This window comes from Chrysochloris asiatica, unplaced genomic scaffold (assembly GCF_000296735.1).
Source record: "Chrysochloris asiatica unplaced genomic scaffold, ChrAsi1.0 scaffold00007, whole genome shotgun sequence".
NCBI classification, from domain to species: domain Eukaryota; kingdom Metazoa; phylum Chordata; class Mammalia; order Afrosoricida; family Chrysochloridae; genus Chrysochloris; species Chrysochloris asiatica.
In genome coordinates, this window is record NW_006408525.1 from 5,394,685 (window position 1) to 5,411,581 (window position 16,897).

At 37.7% G+C, this 16,897-nt stretch overlaps 1 protein-coding gene across 1 annotated transcript in view; it reads right to left on the reverse strand.

The window, feature by feature from the left end:
• Positions 1 to 16,897, reverse strand: part of TADA2A (transcriptional adaptor 2A) — a 75,266-nt gene that overhangs the window by 36,809 nt on the left and 21,560 nt on the right. Inside the window, exons 2-3 of the mRNA XM_006832344.1 lie at positions 8,531 to 8,637; positions 7,480 to 7,539 (exon numbers count right to left, since the gene is read on the reverse strand). Coding sequence (XP_006832407.1) covers positions 7,480 to 7,539; positions 8,531 to 8,637 — 167 coding nt within the window. The remainder of the gene's footprint in view (positions 1 to 7,479; positions 7,540 to 8,530; positions 8,638 to 16,897) is intronic.

Here is a 16,897-nt window from a genome sequence, read left to right on the forward strand (position 1 = left end):
TGCTTCTCTGGGTAGGGTCCCACACTCCACTCTTCTCCCTTGATGGTCCCATCTTGCTCTTTTTTATTTCTATGTTCTTTTTTCTAGCTATTGATTACTTTTTTTTTCCTTTATCATTTTCTTCTTTCGCTGTTGTCTGCTTGGTTTCCTTCTCTCTTGTGAGTGTGTTTTCTCTTTTTGTCTCACTCAATTGTTATTGTTGTTAAGTGCCACTGAGTCAGTTCTGACTCATAGCAACTCTATAGGGTTTCCTGGGAGCAACTGGTAAAGCTTGAACTGCCCTTGTGATTCAAACTGACAATGTGTGTTACCCCACAGCGCCACATCAGGACTTCAAGTGTTGCTGCTGCTGTTAAGTGTTGTTGAATCAGTTCTGACCCCATAGCAACCCTGTATAGGGTTTCCAATGAGCAGCTGGTGAGCTTGAACCGCAGACTTTGCGGTTCAAACTGACTTTGCAGTCCAGCGCATTAGCCCACAACGCCACTCCAGGACTCTTAAGTAGAGGACAGAAAATATGCCATACAGCTCAGGCACAACCGTACCCTCTAAAACCCCACTAACTAGGCAAAAGTGATTATCAGCTGCTATACACCTATCAACAACAGTAACTAATATCAGCCAAACCCATCCTACATTGAGCTGCACAAATAACAAACATAGAAGAGTGTACACATCTCCATCCCCTGATCACACCAACCAGGAAGCAGTTATTGAGTGCCTAAGAATATACCAACATACAATTATCAACTTAATGCAAATATAACACCACAATGTCTCGGAAGCAACAGACCACTTCTGCTGAAGCAAAGACATGAGTCAGAGAGGCTCAAACAAGTGGCTAAGAAGCAGAGCTAGAAAATATTTTTGAGGTAAAAAAGGCACTGGAACCACCTGAAAAATAATTCAAGAGAAGGATATTTGGGTACCTCCAAATGACTTACAAAAAGGTGGAGGAAACCAAATAAGAATTCAAGAGGCCACAAGAACAAACAAAACAGATTGGAGACAACACAAATCCTGCAAAGAGAGAATATTAATACTAAGATTTCAGAAATCGACAATACAATGAAAGGGCAAAAGAACAGGTTTGAATCAATGGAAGCTCAAAACACTAGTAAATTAAATTAAAAGAACAATCAATATAAAGAATAAAAAATCTGAAGAAAGCCTAAGACTTATATGGGACACATGAGAAGGAATAGCTTATGTGTGATCAGAATTCTAGAACAGGAAGAGACAAAGAAAAGCACAGAAAAGTTAGTCAAAGAGCTGATGGAAGAAAACGCCCCTAACATTATGAAAAATGAGAAGACAAGCATTCAAGAAGCTTAATGAACCTCAAATAAGGATAGACCCCAAAAGATAATCACCAAGACATACCATAATCAAACTCTCCCTAAAATCAAAGTCAAGGAAAGAATCCTGAGAGCAGCTCAGGAAAAAACAAAAAGTTATCCACAAAAGAGAACCAGTAAGATTAAGCTCTGATTTCTCAAACAGAAGCCAAACAGGGAAGAAGGCAATGGGAAGACATATACAAAACTCAGAAAGATAACAATTTCCAACCTAGAATCATATACTGAGCAAAACTACTCCTCAAATTAGGGCATTTACAGATAAACAGAAATTAAAGGAATTTATAATGACAGACCAGATTTACAAAAAACACTAAATGGAGTTCCTTGGACTGAGAACTAACTATATAAGACAACAACCTAAGATTGACATATACATCAACACCATCCAGAATTCAATCCAGAAACAGAAGTATCCAAAGTAAAACAAACCTGATGTTGTTGTTTAGTGTTTACAAGTTGGTTCTAATTCATAGCAACCCTGAATAGGGTTTCCAAGCCTTTAAATCATTGCAGGAATTTGAAAGCCTCATCTATCTCCCTCAGAGTGGCTGGTGGGCTCAAACAATACAGCATTTACTATATGGAGTCACTGTGCTCCCCAAACTTAGAAGACTGAAAATGGGGAACGAGAGATATCAATTTACAATGAAGACAACTGGAGAGCAAAAAGGGGTAAAAGTGTACTTACTGAACTTACAAATGGCAAGGAATTCAAACAGATTTCAACACAAAACACACTGTTTTGAACTGGGAAAGAAATTAATAAAGTACTGGTTAACTTCAATGAAAGTGAATATACCTTCACATCAAATTTTAAAAAAAAAGGAAAACCAAAAGGATACATTAAAACAACAGCAATTGAGACAATGAAAAGAAATCCCAGAAAGAAAATGAACTCAAAGCAGAAATTTATATGGAACCAAAAACTAGCAACACCACAAAAAAACACACAGCCAAACGACAAAATTCAATTAATACCTATCGATAATTATACTGTTGTTGTTAAGTGCCGTCAGGTCGGTTCCGACCCCTAGTGACCCTGAATAGGTTTTCCGAGGAGCAGCTGGTGAGCTTCAGCCACCGATCTTGCAGTTCAAACAGCTTTGCAGTCTGGCACATTAACCCACAGCGCCACACCAGGACTCTGATAATGATACTGAACATCAATAAACTAAATGCACCAGTCAAGAGACAGAGAGGAGCAGAATGGATAAGAAAACAGGATCCTTCAGTATGCTGTGTAAAGAGATACACCTTACACACAAAGACACAAACAGACTAGAAATGAAAGGATGGAAAACAACAAACCAAGATAACAGCAATCAAAAACAAGTAAGAGTGGCAGTTTTAATTTCTGATAAAATAAGACTTTAAAACAAAACCCAGCATAAGACACCTCCATAAGAGACAAAGAAGGACATTATCTCATGATTATAGGGTCACCTGAACAAGAGGACATAATCACATACCTATGCTCCCAATGAAAAAGCCTCAAAATACATAAACCAAACTCTAATAGAATTGAAAAAAGAAATAGAAAACTACAATAATAGAGTCAATCGCCTCAGATACATGTGAAAGCTGGATGATAAACAAGGAAAATCAAAGAAGAATTGACGGCTTTTGAATTATGGTGTTGAAGAATGATATTGAAAGTACCACAGACTGCCAGAAAAACAAACAAATCAGTCTTGGCAACCAAATGCTCCTTAGAAACCAAGATGGCAAGACTTCGACTCATATGTTTTTGACATGTTATATGAGGGACCAGTCCCTGGAAAAGGACATCATGGAATGACACAAAAGCTGCAACAATAGGCTCAAACACAGTAAGGATTGACAAGGTAGCATTTGTTTTATTGTGCATAGGGTAGCTAAGGAGTCCTGGTGTGCTGCTGTAGGGTAAGTACTAGAACAATCACAAGGTCAGCTTAAACCACACAGTCAGTGGTAGAAATTCACTAGCTGCTCCTCAAAAACCCTATATGTGATGAACTGGAATGAACTTGAGGGCACTAACAACAACAGGGTCACTGAGTTGCAGCTAACTCGACAGCAACAATGTGCTATGGTCAGAACTGCCATTTTAACCAATACAACGATGCTTCACATCATTGATTTCACCAGCATGCACTACAGGCACATAACAGCTATTATTTGTTGCTGCCACTATTTTTCCAGCTGTCAAAATTTCTGGTTAAAACACCAGAATATTATTTAGTTGGATATCAACAACTTTTTAGTTATATTTATTCAGTTAATTAAACTAAATATTAATTTAGTTATATCAATAATTTTTTTAAGAATGAAGCAGTAATCAAAGGAAAAGCCAAACCCACTATCAACAAGTCAATTTTGACTCAGAGCAGCCCAACAGGACAGAGTAGAACCGTCCAAGGCTGTACATGTTATGGAAGCAAACTGTCATATCTGTCTCTCACCAAGGTTGGTGAGTTCAAACTGCCCACCTGTGGTTAGCAACTGAGCTCTTAATCACTGTGCTACTAGACCTTAAAGGAAAACGAGGAGAAAACTTAAAAACAATTCATACTCACTCAAAATTTACCACCATTGAGCGGATTCCAAATGACAGCAACACTATAGAGGACAAAGTAAAACTGCTCCTTAGGATTTCCAAGTCTAAATCTTAATGGGAGCAGACTACCTCATATTTCTCTCTCAGAAGAGCTAACCTTACTTACGGTTAACAGCCCAATGCTTAGTCTACAGGAACTACCAGGGTTCTCAAAATCTAAGAAATATTAGAGTTAACCCTTTCAAGACCAAATTTTCTGCTTTGGATTTTCTGTTGAAACCATGTGTTTTCGGTAATGGAAGGCATTGTTAATGAAATGGCAGGTGAAAAAAAAAAGGTAATATACAGATTTTGATACAATTGTTGTTGTTCTTAAGTACAATCGAGTCGGTTCTGACTTGGGTTTCCAAGGAGTGGCTGGTAAGCTTGAACCGCTAGCCTTGCAGTTCAAACCGACCTTGCAGTCCAGCATATTAACCCACAGGGCCATATCAGGACTCCTTGATACAATTAGTAAGACACATATGTCTTGAAGGACCTCTGGTGCTGAGGTTGGGGAGATGAGGACCATTTCTTCAGATTCATGCAGTTATACAGGCCCCACCAAATGGCAACATGAACTAAAAGTGAGATAGCAGCTTCTCACTAAATCCCAGAGGCAGAAAACAGAGGTGGGCATTATATGTCCCAGGTCACAAAAAGGTTAGGTAAGTAACAATTGCATTTATCTTCTATGTATGACTGTATGATTAAAACTTGTAACAGACATTACTAAGGGTTCTGTATGGTGGGGTATGGGAGGAGGCCCATGAGTGGGGAGTGACAACAGGAGCGGTACCGCACTGGCTGACACCAACCCCAGTAACCCCACTGCTCATGGAGAGCCAAGTGTTACAGAGTCAAAATGAGCACCACAAGGTTTTCAAGCCTGGTACTTTTTGGAAGCACACTGCCGGGCTTTATTTCCAAGGTGCTTTTGGGTGAGTCTGAATAGCCAACCTTTCAGTTAGTAGTAAAGCATTTAACCATCTGTGCCACCCAAAACCAAGTACTATACTGATATAAAAACGACAACTCACATACTAGCTGAAAACCCCACATTATTCCTAAAGTTATATTTTAGAACCTTAAATAGTCCTTAAACAATTAGCCCTCACCAACTTTACTGAGATAAACAATCAAAACTTTCTATACCACATCCCTCAAAAAAAGGCATAATACAATTGTTGTTTTTTTAATGTTCAATCAATGTCATTAAATTCTTGGAACAGATTTTAGCCCTACTGAACCCAGATCTCTAAATGCAGGGGCTAAGTATCAACATTTTAACAAGCTCCCAGGTGATTCTTATGCATTTAAGTTTTAGAACAACTGGCATAAAGGGTGTGGCAGATACTGCTTTGACTTGTTCAAGGTTCTAAGAATTACAGGACAGAAATAGACACAGAACTCAGAAATCTTGATTAACGCACCACCCACCACAGCATGAGTAACTCCCAAAAATACAGCACTGTGAGATGACAAAAGTATTGAAACACATTTAAAGTTAGGAGGGTTCATATGCAAAACTTCCAGTTTTTATGGCCTCATGTGTAGAAAGCTAGAATTTGGTCACCATTCCTTCTATAAGGAAAGATTCACGGGAAAGGTAACACACAGGACAAAAAAAGGGAGAAAGTATTATCAAATTCCAAAAGCTCCCCTAAGCAAAGGACAGAATTCTAAAATGTGTTTGTATGAGTACTAAATATGAGAAAAAAGGATGATGTAATCAGAAGAATTAAGCAGACTTGGTTGGACTGAAACGTAAGTAAGTGCCTTCAGTATTATGCAGAAGACATGGTGCCCAGAAAAGCTGAAGACAATACATGGTCAGTTTTCTTCAGTGCATGAGCATGATTCACCAACCTACCCAAAGTTATATGAAATTATCCCTTAAAGGATTAGTTTCACAATGAAAATGAATACATTTGCCTTATGATTCTAGGCATTCTGTGTGAAAATGAATCAGCTTTCTAGAAATCTGATGACCTTGTTGAAATGAATTAAAGGCCTCCATACTTTGACCCCACTCCCCCAACTCTTCACTGATTACACTATTAAAAAGGGAAACAATATGTTAAATCTTGCAGTTACTGAAGATGTTAATTAAAAGATGAGAGGTATTTAGAAAGAGGTAAGGGAAGGCTAGCCAGTGGACTGTCAAGAACCCTACTACATAGCATTATCTTCTGTTTTTTATAGTCCAAGATCTGACTCAGCACTAAAGGCCCGGAAAATCACCTTAACAAGACTTGAAAAATGACCAGATTCAGAGATGCTGATTAACCCTTTCTATAGGAATTTTTAAGAAACTAGATACATGACATTGCTGTGGTAGACAGGATCCGCTCAATAATCAACGAACACTAACTAGATACTGCTATGAAGTGACTCTTCAGATGGAATTAATGTAGACCTTAAAGTAAAGATTATCCTGGATAATCAAGGTATGTCAATATAATCAAGAGTCTTTAAAAGTAAAAGAGCACAGGATCAGGAATAGACACAGGATAGCTGGGGAAGGAGGGAATATACAAGAAGGGGAAGGGGAATGGAAGAACAAGGCAGATGGGAGAACAGTTAGGCAGGTTTGCATGGGCTAAGTGGGACAGAGGTAAATAATGACTTATGCACAACCTTGGAACAACAGAGCTCTGGGATTCAGGGATTGAGGCATTGTTTGAATGGTAAAAGGGGGGAAATAATGTTAAGATGCTTGGCTGTCTTTTGAATCTTGGTTTCCCTCAGATACCATTGTAAAATAGACAGTTGAGGGGGAGAGAAAGGAATAGTCAGAAATATCACCACAGAAAGCTTGTAAGTCCGTCTTCTGCTTATAACTGATTGGAATACCTAAAATGGGGCTACAATGTGCCAGTGAAGGAGACTTCCTATGGAGCCTCTGCATTGCAAAAGACCACAGGAAGAATCCTGAACCCCATCCAGAATCTTCTGAGAGTTAAGTTATAAAATGAACACACAGCAAGTGAGACAATTAGTACATAAAGTCACACTGACCAGGCAGACTGATTTTTAGGCCAGAGTAAGACTTGGCTGTAACTTAATTAATTGTATTGCCACTTCTGAAGAAAGAATGAGAGGCCATGGGAATAGGTACACCAGTAAGCCTAAGTGAATATTTGATCTGCTTGCAATTATATATGAGGGGGCATCAACATGAATAAGTAGAATAAAAAGATAACAGAATTTTCCCACAAACTTTTGAAGCCCCCTTGTATACCTTGGTCAAGATAGTGTTGTCAGTCAGCTCATATTAAGCATATAACTCAACCTCTTAGCTCACCAAGCAGTTTTCTGACATTTGATCTCCCACATATTTTTATATCAGTAAATTTCAAAACATACTTCAAGTTACTTCAAAATATAAAACAAAAATCTAAGTACATGAAACTACTTTTGGATTTAAATACCGTAGAAGAGCTACCACAAAACTCTAAAAAAAAATTTTGGTGAGATGAGGGCTATTCCTAGTACAATACTTGAAATATGTGTGGAAAATCCATGCAACTTCATCATTACCATTATTTCATAGGTATGATCACTTTGATGCTTCTTGTACTCAAAGCCTCGAGTAAAACACTGCAAAAGAAAGAAAATTAAGTTACAAACAAGCTACTTCTTGAAGTGCTTTCTTATAGTATAGGAGATGGTTTGTGGGTACTCTACTATTGTGATGAGAAATTTATTTAACCTCATCTGCACTTGCACTAGGGGCTTCAAAAGTTCAGTATAAAACGGAATGAAAAGATAATGGAATTTTTCCACTAATTTCTTGACGCCCCCTTGTATACTAATGATCACAACTATTCAGTGGCCCTCAAAAAAGTAAAAAAATAATTTGTTTTTCTAGGGCAACTCCTACTCTGATAATCTGGAATCAGATTGCCTACATTTGAATCCCAGCTCCATTCTTGTATTATCTCAGCAATTCAAAGAAGTATTTTGTTTTCATACTTTAAAATCAGGATTCAGCTTGTAACTGAAGCATATTATAATTTCTATCAGCCATTTTTACACATTTTAAAATTTATGAAATAATCAATGGCATCTTGGATCTTGGGCAAGTTACTTAACCTTTCTTCGCTCCATGTAAAAGGGGATAATAATACTTACTTCAAAGAGTTTGTAGTGATGATTACATAGGTTAATTCATGTAAAGTACTCAGCATAAGCACTTATAATAATTAATATTATCCAAATAGCCACAACATGTTGTCTCACCTACCCAGGTATCATTTTCATCCAGATAATAAACAGTGCCATAAATAGCACCACAGAAGCTATCCAAAGAATAGTCCTCCAGCTCTGTTTCCTGTAGAGCTGATATTTTAAACCCACTGACAAAAACAATGCTGAACATTAAGTTGATACAGAGATAAGGAATAGTCAACATTCTGTCTCAACCACCTGCTGTATTCCCCAATTTTTCACTGGTAAAATGTGGAACAGAGGATTGACTAGAAGATATAGACTTCATAAAGAATAGCCCTCCTGACCAATCAATAATAATCTCTGAATTTACTGTATCCATAAAATTAGGCTAGGAGAAACCAGTCTCTTAGTGAGTTACCTGCAAGCACAGAAAAAAAGGAGGTGGCCCACATTCAGCACACTTGATATAAGGCTCCATGAGGTAGGAGGAGCAGCCTCGGCAAGGTGGTTTATCTGAAGGATCATCTACAACAAAGAGAAAACAAATATACTCACTTCAAAACATCCTATGATTATTTTAAGTGCAAGGCAGTGAAAATCTGTAAACAACCTCATGGGTATTAACTGGGCTCAGTTCGTTCCAAACAAGAATAAACAAAATTATGCTTTTTACTTCAGGGTAATTTTGTTACTTTCTGCAGTCAAGTTCTGGTGTGGTGCTGTAGGATCAGCAGTAGACTGCTAACCACAAAATTTATGGTCCAAACCCACCATCTGCTCCTTGGAAACCCTATACAGAATTGACTCCATAGCACTTAACAAAAGTTAAATATACTACTTCAAACAGTATTTAAATGTTCCCTGCAGAGAAATTTACAAACATAAACGTTAACTGGAAATGTCATGATGCCAGAAACTTATTTTCCAATGGTTCAGGTCGGGTGGAAAAATGAACACACATCTACATAAGTTTGTTGTTGTTGTTAGGTCAGTTGAGTTGACTCCCAACTTATAGCTGACCTTATGGACAACAGAATGAAACACTGCACCAACCTCACAATCGTTTCTACGCTTGAGGTCATTACTGCTGCCACTGTGCCAATCATTCTCACTGGGACTCTTTCTCTCTCGATAATCCCCCACTTTACCAAGCAGGATATCCTTTTCCAGGGACTGGTATCTCCTGATAGTATGTCCAAAGTATGAGAGATGAAGTCTGCCCACCCTTGCTTCCAAGGAGTATTCTGACTGTACTTCTTCCAACAAAAACTGGTTTGTCCTTTTGGCAGTCCATGGTACTTTTAATATTCTCCTCCAGTTTTCTTTATTCACAATTCAACTTTCAAATGTATATGAGGTTGCTGAAAACACTGTGGCTTGGGTCAGGCATACCTGAAGTCCTCAAACTGACACCTTTGCTCCTAAACCCTTTAAAGAGGTCTTGTCCAGCAGATTTGCCTAATGCAATAATATATTGTTTGATTTCCTGACGGCTGTTTCCCTGAGTGTTAATAGTTGATCAGAGCAAAATGAAGTCTTTGACAACTTCAATCTTTTCTCCATTTATATGGATGTTGTTTATTGGTCCTGTGGTGAGGATTTTTGTTTTCTTTACATTGAGGTGCAATCCATACCGAAGGCTGTGGTCTTTGATCTTCATCAGTAAGTATTTTAAGTTGTTTTCACTTTCAGCAAGGTTATATCATCTGCATATCTCAGATAATTAATAAGTCATCCTCCAACCCTGATGCTATGTTTTTCTACATATAATCCAGCTTCTCAGATTATTTGCTCAATATAGACTGAATAAGTATAGTGAAAGAATACAACCCTGGTGCACACCTTTCCTAATTTTAAACCATTCAGTATTCCCTTGTTCTGTTTGAACGACTGCCTCTTGGTCTATGTACAGGTTCCTCATGAGCACAATTAAGTGTTCCAGAATACTCATTCTCCACAATGTTGTCTATAGCTTATCATGATCACAAAATCAAAAGCTTTTGGCAATAAAGCACAGGTAAACAGCTTTCTGTTATTCTCAGTTTTCAGTCAAGATCTGATGTCAGTAGTGATAGTCCTCGTTCCAAGTCCTCTTCTGAATCCGGCTTGAACCTCTTGCAGTTCCCTGTCAATACAGTGCTGCAGCCATTTAAAAAAATAATTTTTAGCAAAATTTTCCATGCAATACTAATGATATTGCCAGATGATTCCTGCATTCGTTGGGTCACCTCTCTTTGAAATGGGCATAAATATGGATCTTTTCCAATCGGTTGGCTAGGTAGTTATCTTCTAAATTTCTTGGCATAGATGAGTGAGTCTCTCCGATGCCACATCAATTTGTTCAAAGATTTCAATTTGTATTCTGTCAATTCCCAGAGCCTTGCTTTTCAGTATAGCTTGGCTTTCTTTACTCAATACCATTGGTTCATATGATACATACATCTTGAAGGGGTTGAACACCAACCATTTCTTTTGGGTACAGTGACTGTTTCTACACAATTAGATACAGTAAATCTGACAAAATGTTAGCAGTTGTTTAGGTAGTGGACATGCCAGTAATCACTGTTTTTTTCTATTTTCTATTTGAGTTGGATTTAAACTCAAGAAAGCTTTTTTCCTTCTTTACTTCCATGCTAAGCATAGAACACAGTACACCATTCTCCAGTTTCAATGAACAGTATTAAGTTTCTATACTATTAAAGCAATGAATACAATCCAAATTTTCAAAGGCCAAAAGAACACAATATATGTTTCCCTAGTGTCCCAAACTCTGCTTCTCTGGAGTCAAGGCAATTTAGTAAATTGTTCTCTGTGATCAATGGTAGGAGTCTAAGAAAACACAAGCTTTGATGGTTGATGAAGGGATTTTATTTGTTTAGCCTGAGGCAGGATTTTTCATTCTATAATAGCATTTTCCTACCTAAAGCTCAAGAAAACACTCTTTAATGCACCTTTCGCTCCTCTAAGATGTATTAATCTTTTTTCAGTTGTTTCTAAATGAAGATCTGGAGGAAACTGACATGGGTAAGAAATGTAATCCTTCTGGCAGTCAGTACCCACTCCTCCCTTTTTAAACTATAACACAGAAGAACAAAAATTGTTTAATATTAAGCAGTAGATGCCAATTTTTACCAAATCACCTGCGTCCTTACTTTGTTATTTTACTGATTTAAGTTTGCTTCTCCTTCCTCAAGCCCCTCTTAAAAAGCATCAGTCATTGATCAGTGTAGAGAGTCTTAAACTGAGGTAAATTTCACAAAACAAAATCATTTTAAAGTATACAATCAATGGCATTTAGTACATTCACAATGTTGTGCAACCATCATCTTGATTTAGTTCCAAAGCATTTTTATCATCCCCAAAGACCCTGTACCTATTAAGCAACCACTACCTACTCTGCCCCTTCCTCAGTCTCTGGCAAATCACCAATCTGCCTTTAATCTCTATGAATCTAACTATTCTGGATATTTCATACAAATGAAATTATGCAATATGTGACCTTTTATGTCTGGCTTCTCTCACTTAGCGTGCTATTTTCCAAGTTCATCCACACTGTAGTTATGTATCAACACTCCACTCCTTTTTATGGCTAAATAATATTCCATTATGTGGATAGAACATAATTTAGTAAAGAGCTTTTAAATTCTCTGATCCTGAAACAATTATTTTGTGAAAGGCAACCCGTATCTATAGTTGTTAAGATTTTAGACATAAAGGTATATAGAATAAAGTATAAATCACCCATCATGACTCTACCAAGAAATGGTCACGATTAACATTTTGATATTCTTACAGCCTTATATCTATGTATATGTATTAAATAAAAATGGGGTAATATACATGTTTTATAAGGACCCCTGGTAGCACAATGTTTATGTACTCAGCTGATATCCAAAAGGTCAACAGTTCAAACCTAACAGTTACTTTGCAAGAGAAAAGACCCAGTGATCTGATCCTAGGACAGCCTATGGGGCAATTTTTCTCTGACATCTGGGATTGCTATGAGTCAGAACGGTACATGTTTTGTAGCCTGCTTTTTCACTTGACAATATATTGTGGACATCTTTTCATGACAGTACATACAAATCTTCCTCCTTCTTTTTAATGGATGAGTAATACTACACTGCAATTAACTATCTAACCTAGGCTCTCAACATGGGTGATACTGCCCTGGAGGAGGATATTTTTGGAAATCTGAGGAGGTGCTTTTCAGTTATCACAATAACTGAGCGGTGCTACTGGTATTTAACAGGCAGGACCAAGGAGGCTAGAAACCTTACAACGCTCAAGGCAGTCCTATGTAGTACAAATGATCTGTGTCTTGCACAACTTTCAAATGTCTCATAAGACAGTCAAGTTAGCAAAAAACCTGTTCATATTTATACAAGCCTAGAACCAAATTATACATAGAACACAACTTATTTTTGACAGTTTCACTAAATATACCATTTTCTAAGAAGGCAACAGCATGTATTCTGAAGATTCCCCTTTCCTTGGCCCCACAAGAACTTTATAAGGAGTTATGCAAACTTGTGGTATTTCTGAATCACCAATATAATATGTGAGTCATTCTGCATTTAAGACTCACAGTGATTCAACAAATGGGTGTAAGCATTTGACTAATCAAGTCATTGTCTTCTACAGGCAGTCCCTGGGTCTCCAATGTTCAATTTGTAGACAACTTGGACTTGCCCTTTAATATTATATAAATTTGCTCTCACTTTTAAATGAACGAACCAGTTCCTACTCACAACAAATTCTTCATCACAATCACCTCCACATGCAGCTTTTAAAATCACTGAAAAGGCTTTGAGCCTTCTCTTGCACTTAATAAAAACCCTACGCACATAGTCCCACTTACCTAAATCTGATTTAAAGACACTCTTAAGACTGGATCTTGTTCGTAACCTGCAGACTGCCTGTACTGTAGTCACACCTGAACATATTGAAATACATATTATTTGATGATGCATTGCATTACTTTATTAGAAGTTACTTTCTCTTTGCTTCTCCTTTGTATCATAGTCAGGGCACGTTTATTTTTTAATTTTTAAATCACACCAAATTTTATATGTTGTGCTATTAAGTGCCATCAAGTCAGTTCTGATTCACAGCACCCCTGTATAGGGTTTCTGAGGAGCGACTAGTGAGTTTGAACTGCCAACTGTGTGGTTCAAACCGACCTTGCAGTCCAGTGCTTTATCTTATAGCACCACACCAGGCTCCTACATGTTATATATTTATATATTAAATGTCTGCTATATAATCTATGAAGTCCTGGTATGGTGCTGTAGGTTAATTGTGCTGGACTACAAAGTTGGTTTGAACCACAAGGTCAGCAGTTCAAGTTCACCAGCGGCTCCTCGGAAACCCTATACAGGGTCGCTATGGGTTGGAATCAACTCAATGGCACTTAGCAACAACAAACATTATTGATGCATTTCATTTCCTAATTTTAAAACAGCCTTTTAAAATTATAAAAAGAAACTACTGGTTCTGATTGAGATATAATCTAGCCAGTTCCCCCCCACTGGTGGATATTATGTTGTTTCCAATTTTAAAGACTGTTGAGATCAACATTCTTGGATGTATAATATTTCATATTGTTCCTCAGGATATTTAGTTTCCTAGAACTAGAACTGTCAAGGGTACAGGAGGTTTTGAAACACACACCACCCTCCAAAAAAAGTATTCTAGAATGTCTCTAGAATATGGAAAGGTTTTTAACCATCATTCAAAATCCAGATGCATTAAAATATTAATAAAATTTACTATGCTAACAAAACAAAAACTAGTAACTCTTTCTCAGCCAAAAATACCATGTTGTTGTGTTTAGACACTGTCAAGTCAGATCTGAGTCACGGTGAACACCGTCTGGGTCCTGGGTCATCCTCACAGTCATTGCTATATTTGAGCCCATTGTTGCAGCCGTGATATCAATTCATCTCATTGAGGGTCTGTATGGACTGTAACAAGCGTGACATCCTTTTCCAGAGATAACATGTCCAAAGTTAGTGAGAGGATGTTTCACCGTCTTCCCTTCTGACTGTACTTTTCCCAAAATAGATGTTTGTTCTTCACCCACATTGTAATTCAAAGGCATGAATTCTTTTGTTTTCCTTATTCTTTGTCCAGGAAATTGAAAATACCATGGATTGGGTCAGACACACCTTAGTTCTCAAAGGACATCTTTGCTTTTTAACACTTTAAAGAGGTCTTTGGCAGCAGATTTGCCCAATGCAATACACTGGCTGATTTCTTGACTACTGCTTCCATGGGCATTGATTGTGGATCCAGTAAAATGGAATCCTTGACAACTTCAATATTTTCTGTCTTTATCATGCAGTCTGCTTCTGTAAAGACTGCAGCCTTGGCAGTCCTATGGCAAAGTTCTACTCAACAATAAAAGAATCAACAATAACATAAAGGATAAGTCCCTAATACACAAAGATATTTTAAAAATTGAGAGAGGAAGGAAAAGGGCCAAAAAGAGACAAAGAGATAATGCAAAAGACAGATACGCAAATGGTCCTTAATCTTCTGAATAGAAATATTCTGTTTCATTCATAAGAGAAACAAACACTGAAACCACACTGAGATATTTCTCACCCACCAAACTGGTAAATATTCAAAAGCTTGAAATTTTCTTCATGTAGCTTGGGGAAACAAGAATGCTCAATATACAAGAGGGCTTCAAAGTTTGTGGAAAAAGGAATTAAAACACAATACAGAATTCCTTGACCCTGTGGGTGCCAATGGGGTCACCTGGGCCTTGAGCAACTGCACCCGGGTATCAAAAGTTTGACAATGGCCAAGAATAAAGTAAGAAAGCAGAAGTCTAGGAATGTATTTTACATGTTGTTAAGTAGCGTTGGGTCGGTTCCAACCCATGGCAACTCTGTGCAGGGTTTCTTGAGGAGCGGCTGGGGAGCCTGAACCACTCCACTGACCTTGCAATTCAAACCAGTTTTGCTGTTCAGTGCATTAACCCACAGTGACACACTCAAGACTCTGTATTTTACATAGTGAAACAAAAAAAGCTTTAAGTATAAAAACAAAGCAAAACTAGTACCACAAATATTTTAAACATCATAGCACTAGAGCCTAGAGTCACTGGACTGCTAACTGCATGATACACAGTAAATGATGAAAAAATTAACAATGTAAAAAAGCTTTTGTAGATATACAAAAGCAATTTGCACATTTATCAAAAGGTCTTTCTCTTGAACTTCTACAGAATAAACTGATTCCTAGCAGCAGCATAAAAACCAACCAGTTCATGTTGCTGAGTCCACAAGATTAACAGTTCACTTGTAATGAAGTGAACATTATCAAATTCCCAAGTTAAAAAAAAAAAAAAAAAAAGACCAATCAATTTAATGATGTAGCACTGTAGGATAAAACACTGGGCCATAATGTTGGTTTGAACCATAAGGTTGGTGGTTCAAACTCAACAACCACTCCTTGGAAACCTGTGCAGGGCCACTATGAATTGGAACTGACTCGACAGCACTTAACAACAACAACAACTTAAAAAAAAATAATAATAATAGAATTTTTCAATGAACTTTTAAACTCCCCTCGGATGACAGGTGAAATCAAAATGATATTACCTCTTTAGGGGAATTTGTTGTTGTTAAGTGCCATCAAGTAGGTACCAACCCATAGTGACCCTGCATAGGGTTCCTGAGGAGCGGCTGGTGGAACTGAACCAGTAACCTTGTGGTTCAAACTGACCTGTAGTCCAGTGCATTATCCTGCAGCGTAACACCAGGGGAATTTAGCAGTATCTAAACAAAACTGTGTATCTTTAATCCAGCAATTCACTTCTACGGATTTACCAAGAATATGCAGCCCCGACAACCCAAAATTACATACACCCAAAGTTATGCAGTGGAAAATCATTTGCAATAGCAAAATGCTACTTATATTTTCAAGCACTGATGATTAGCAGAATAAACTTTGGTACATTCAGACAATGGAGTACTAGGCAAATATAAAAACAAACAAACAAAAAGAATGATCTTTATAAAGTAATGTAGAGTACTTTTCAGGAGATAACTACTAAATGGGGATGGGGTGAAATAAAAGAGTATAAGGATTATGCCATCTTTTCTTCTAGAACCGTCAAATTTTTTCTGGGGTTCTGTATTTGAACTGTGTGGTTTTCAAAAACGAACTGTGAAGATATTAGACACTTTCATGAAGAAAGAAAGGTTTGCGTTTGCCTTTAATATTTTTCTTTTCTTTTTTTTAGCTGTACTAATGTGTTTGAGGAAGGAGCTCTGGTAGCGTAGTGGTTACAAATCAGGTTGCTAACCTCAGGGTCAGTTTGAAACTACCAGCTGTACCATGGGAAAAAGATGAGGCATTCTGCTCCTGTAAAGATTTACAGCTTCGGAAACCCTGTACAGGGTCAGTCGCTATGAGTTGGAACCGACTTCACAGCACATAACAACATGTTTGAGGAGTCCTGGTGTGGTGCCATGGATTAATGTGCTGGACTGCAAAGTCATTTTGAACTGCAAGGTTGGCAGTTTAAGCTCATCAGCTGCTCCTCAGAAACACTATGCCAGGTTGCTATGGGTCGGAACTGACTTGATGGTACTTAACAACAACGTGTTTGCGGGAGCTCTGGCAGCATAGTAGTTACGAATTGTGCTGCTAACCTCAAGGTCAGCAGCTAGAAATTAGCCAGCAGTTCTGCAGGAGGAAGATGCGACTTTCTACTCCTATAAAGATTTACAGCTTCAGAAACCCTATGCAGAGTTGCTATGAGTTGGAA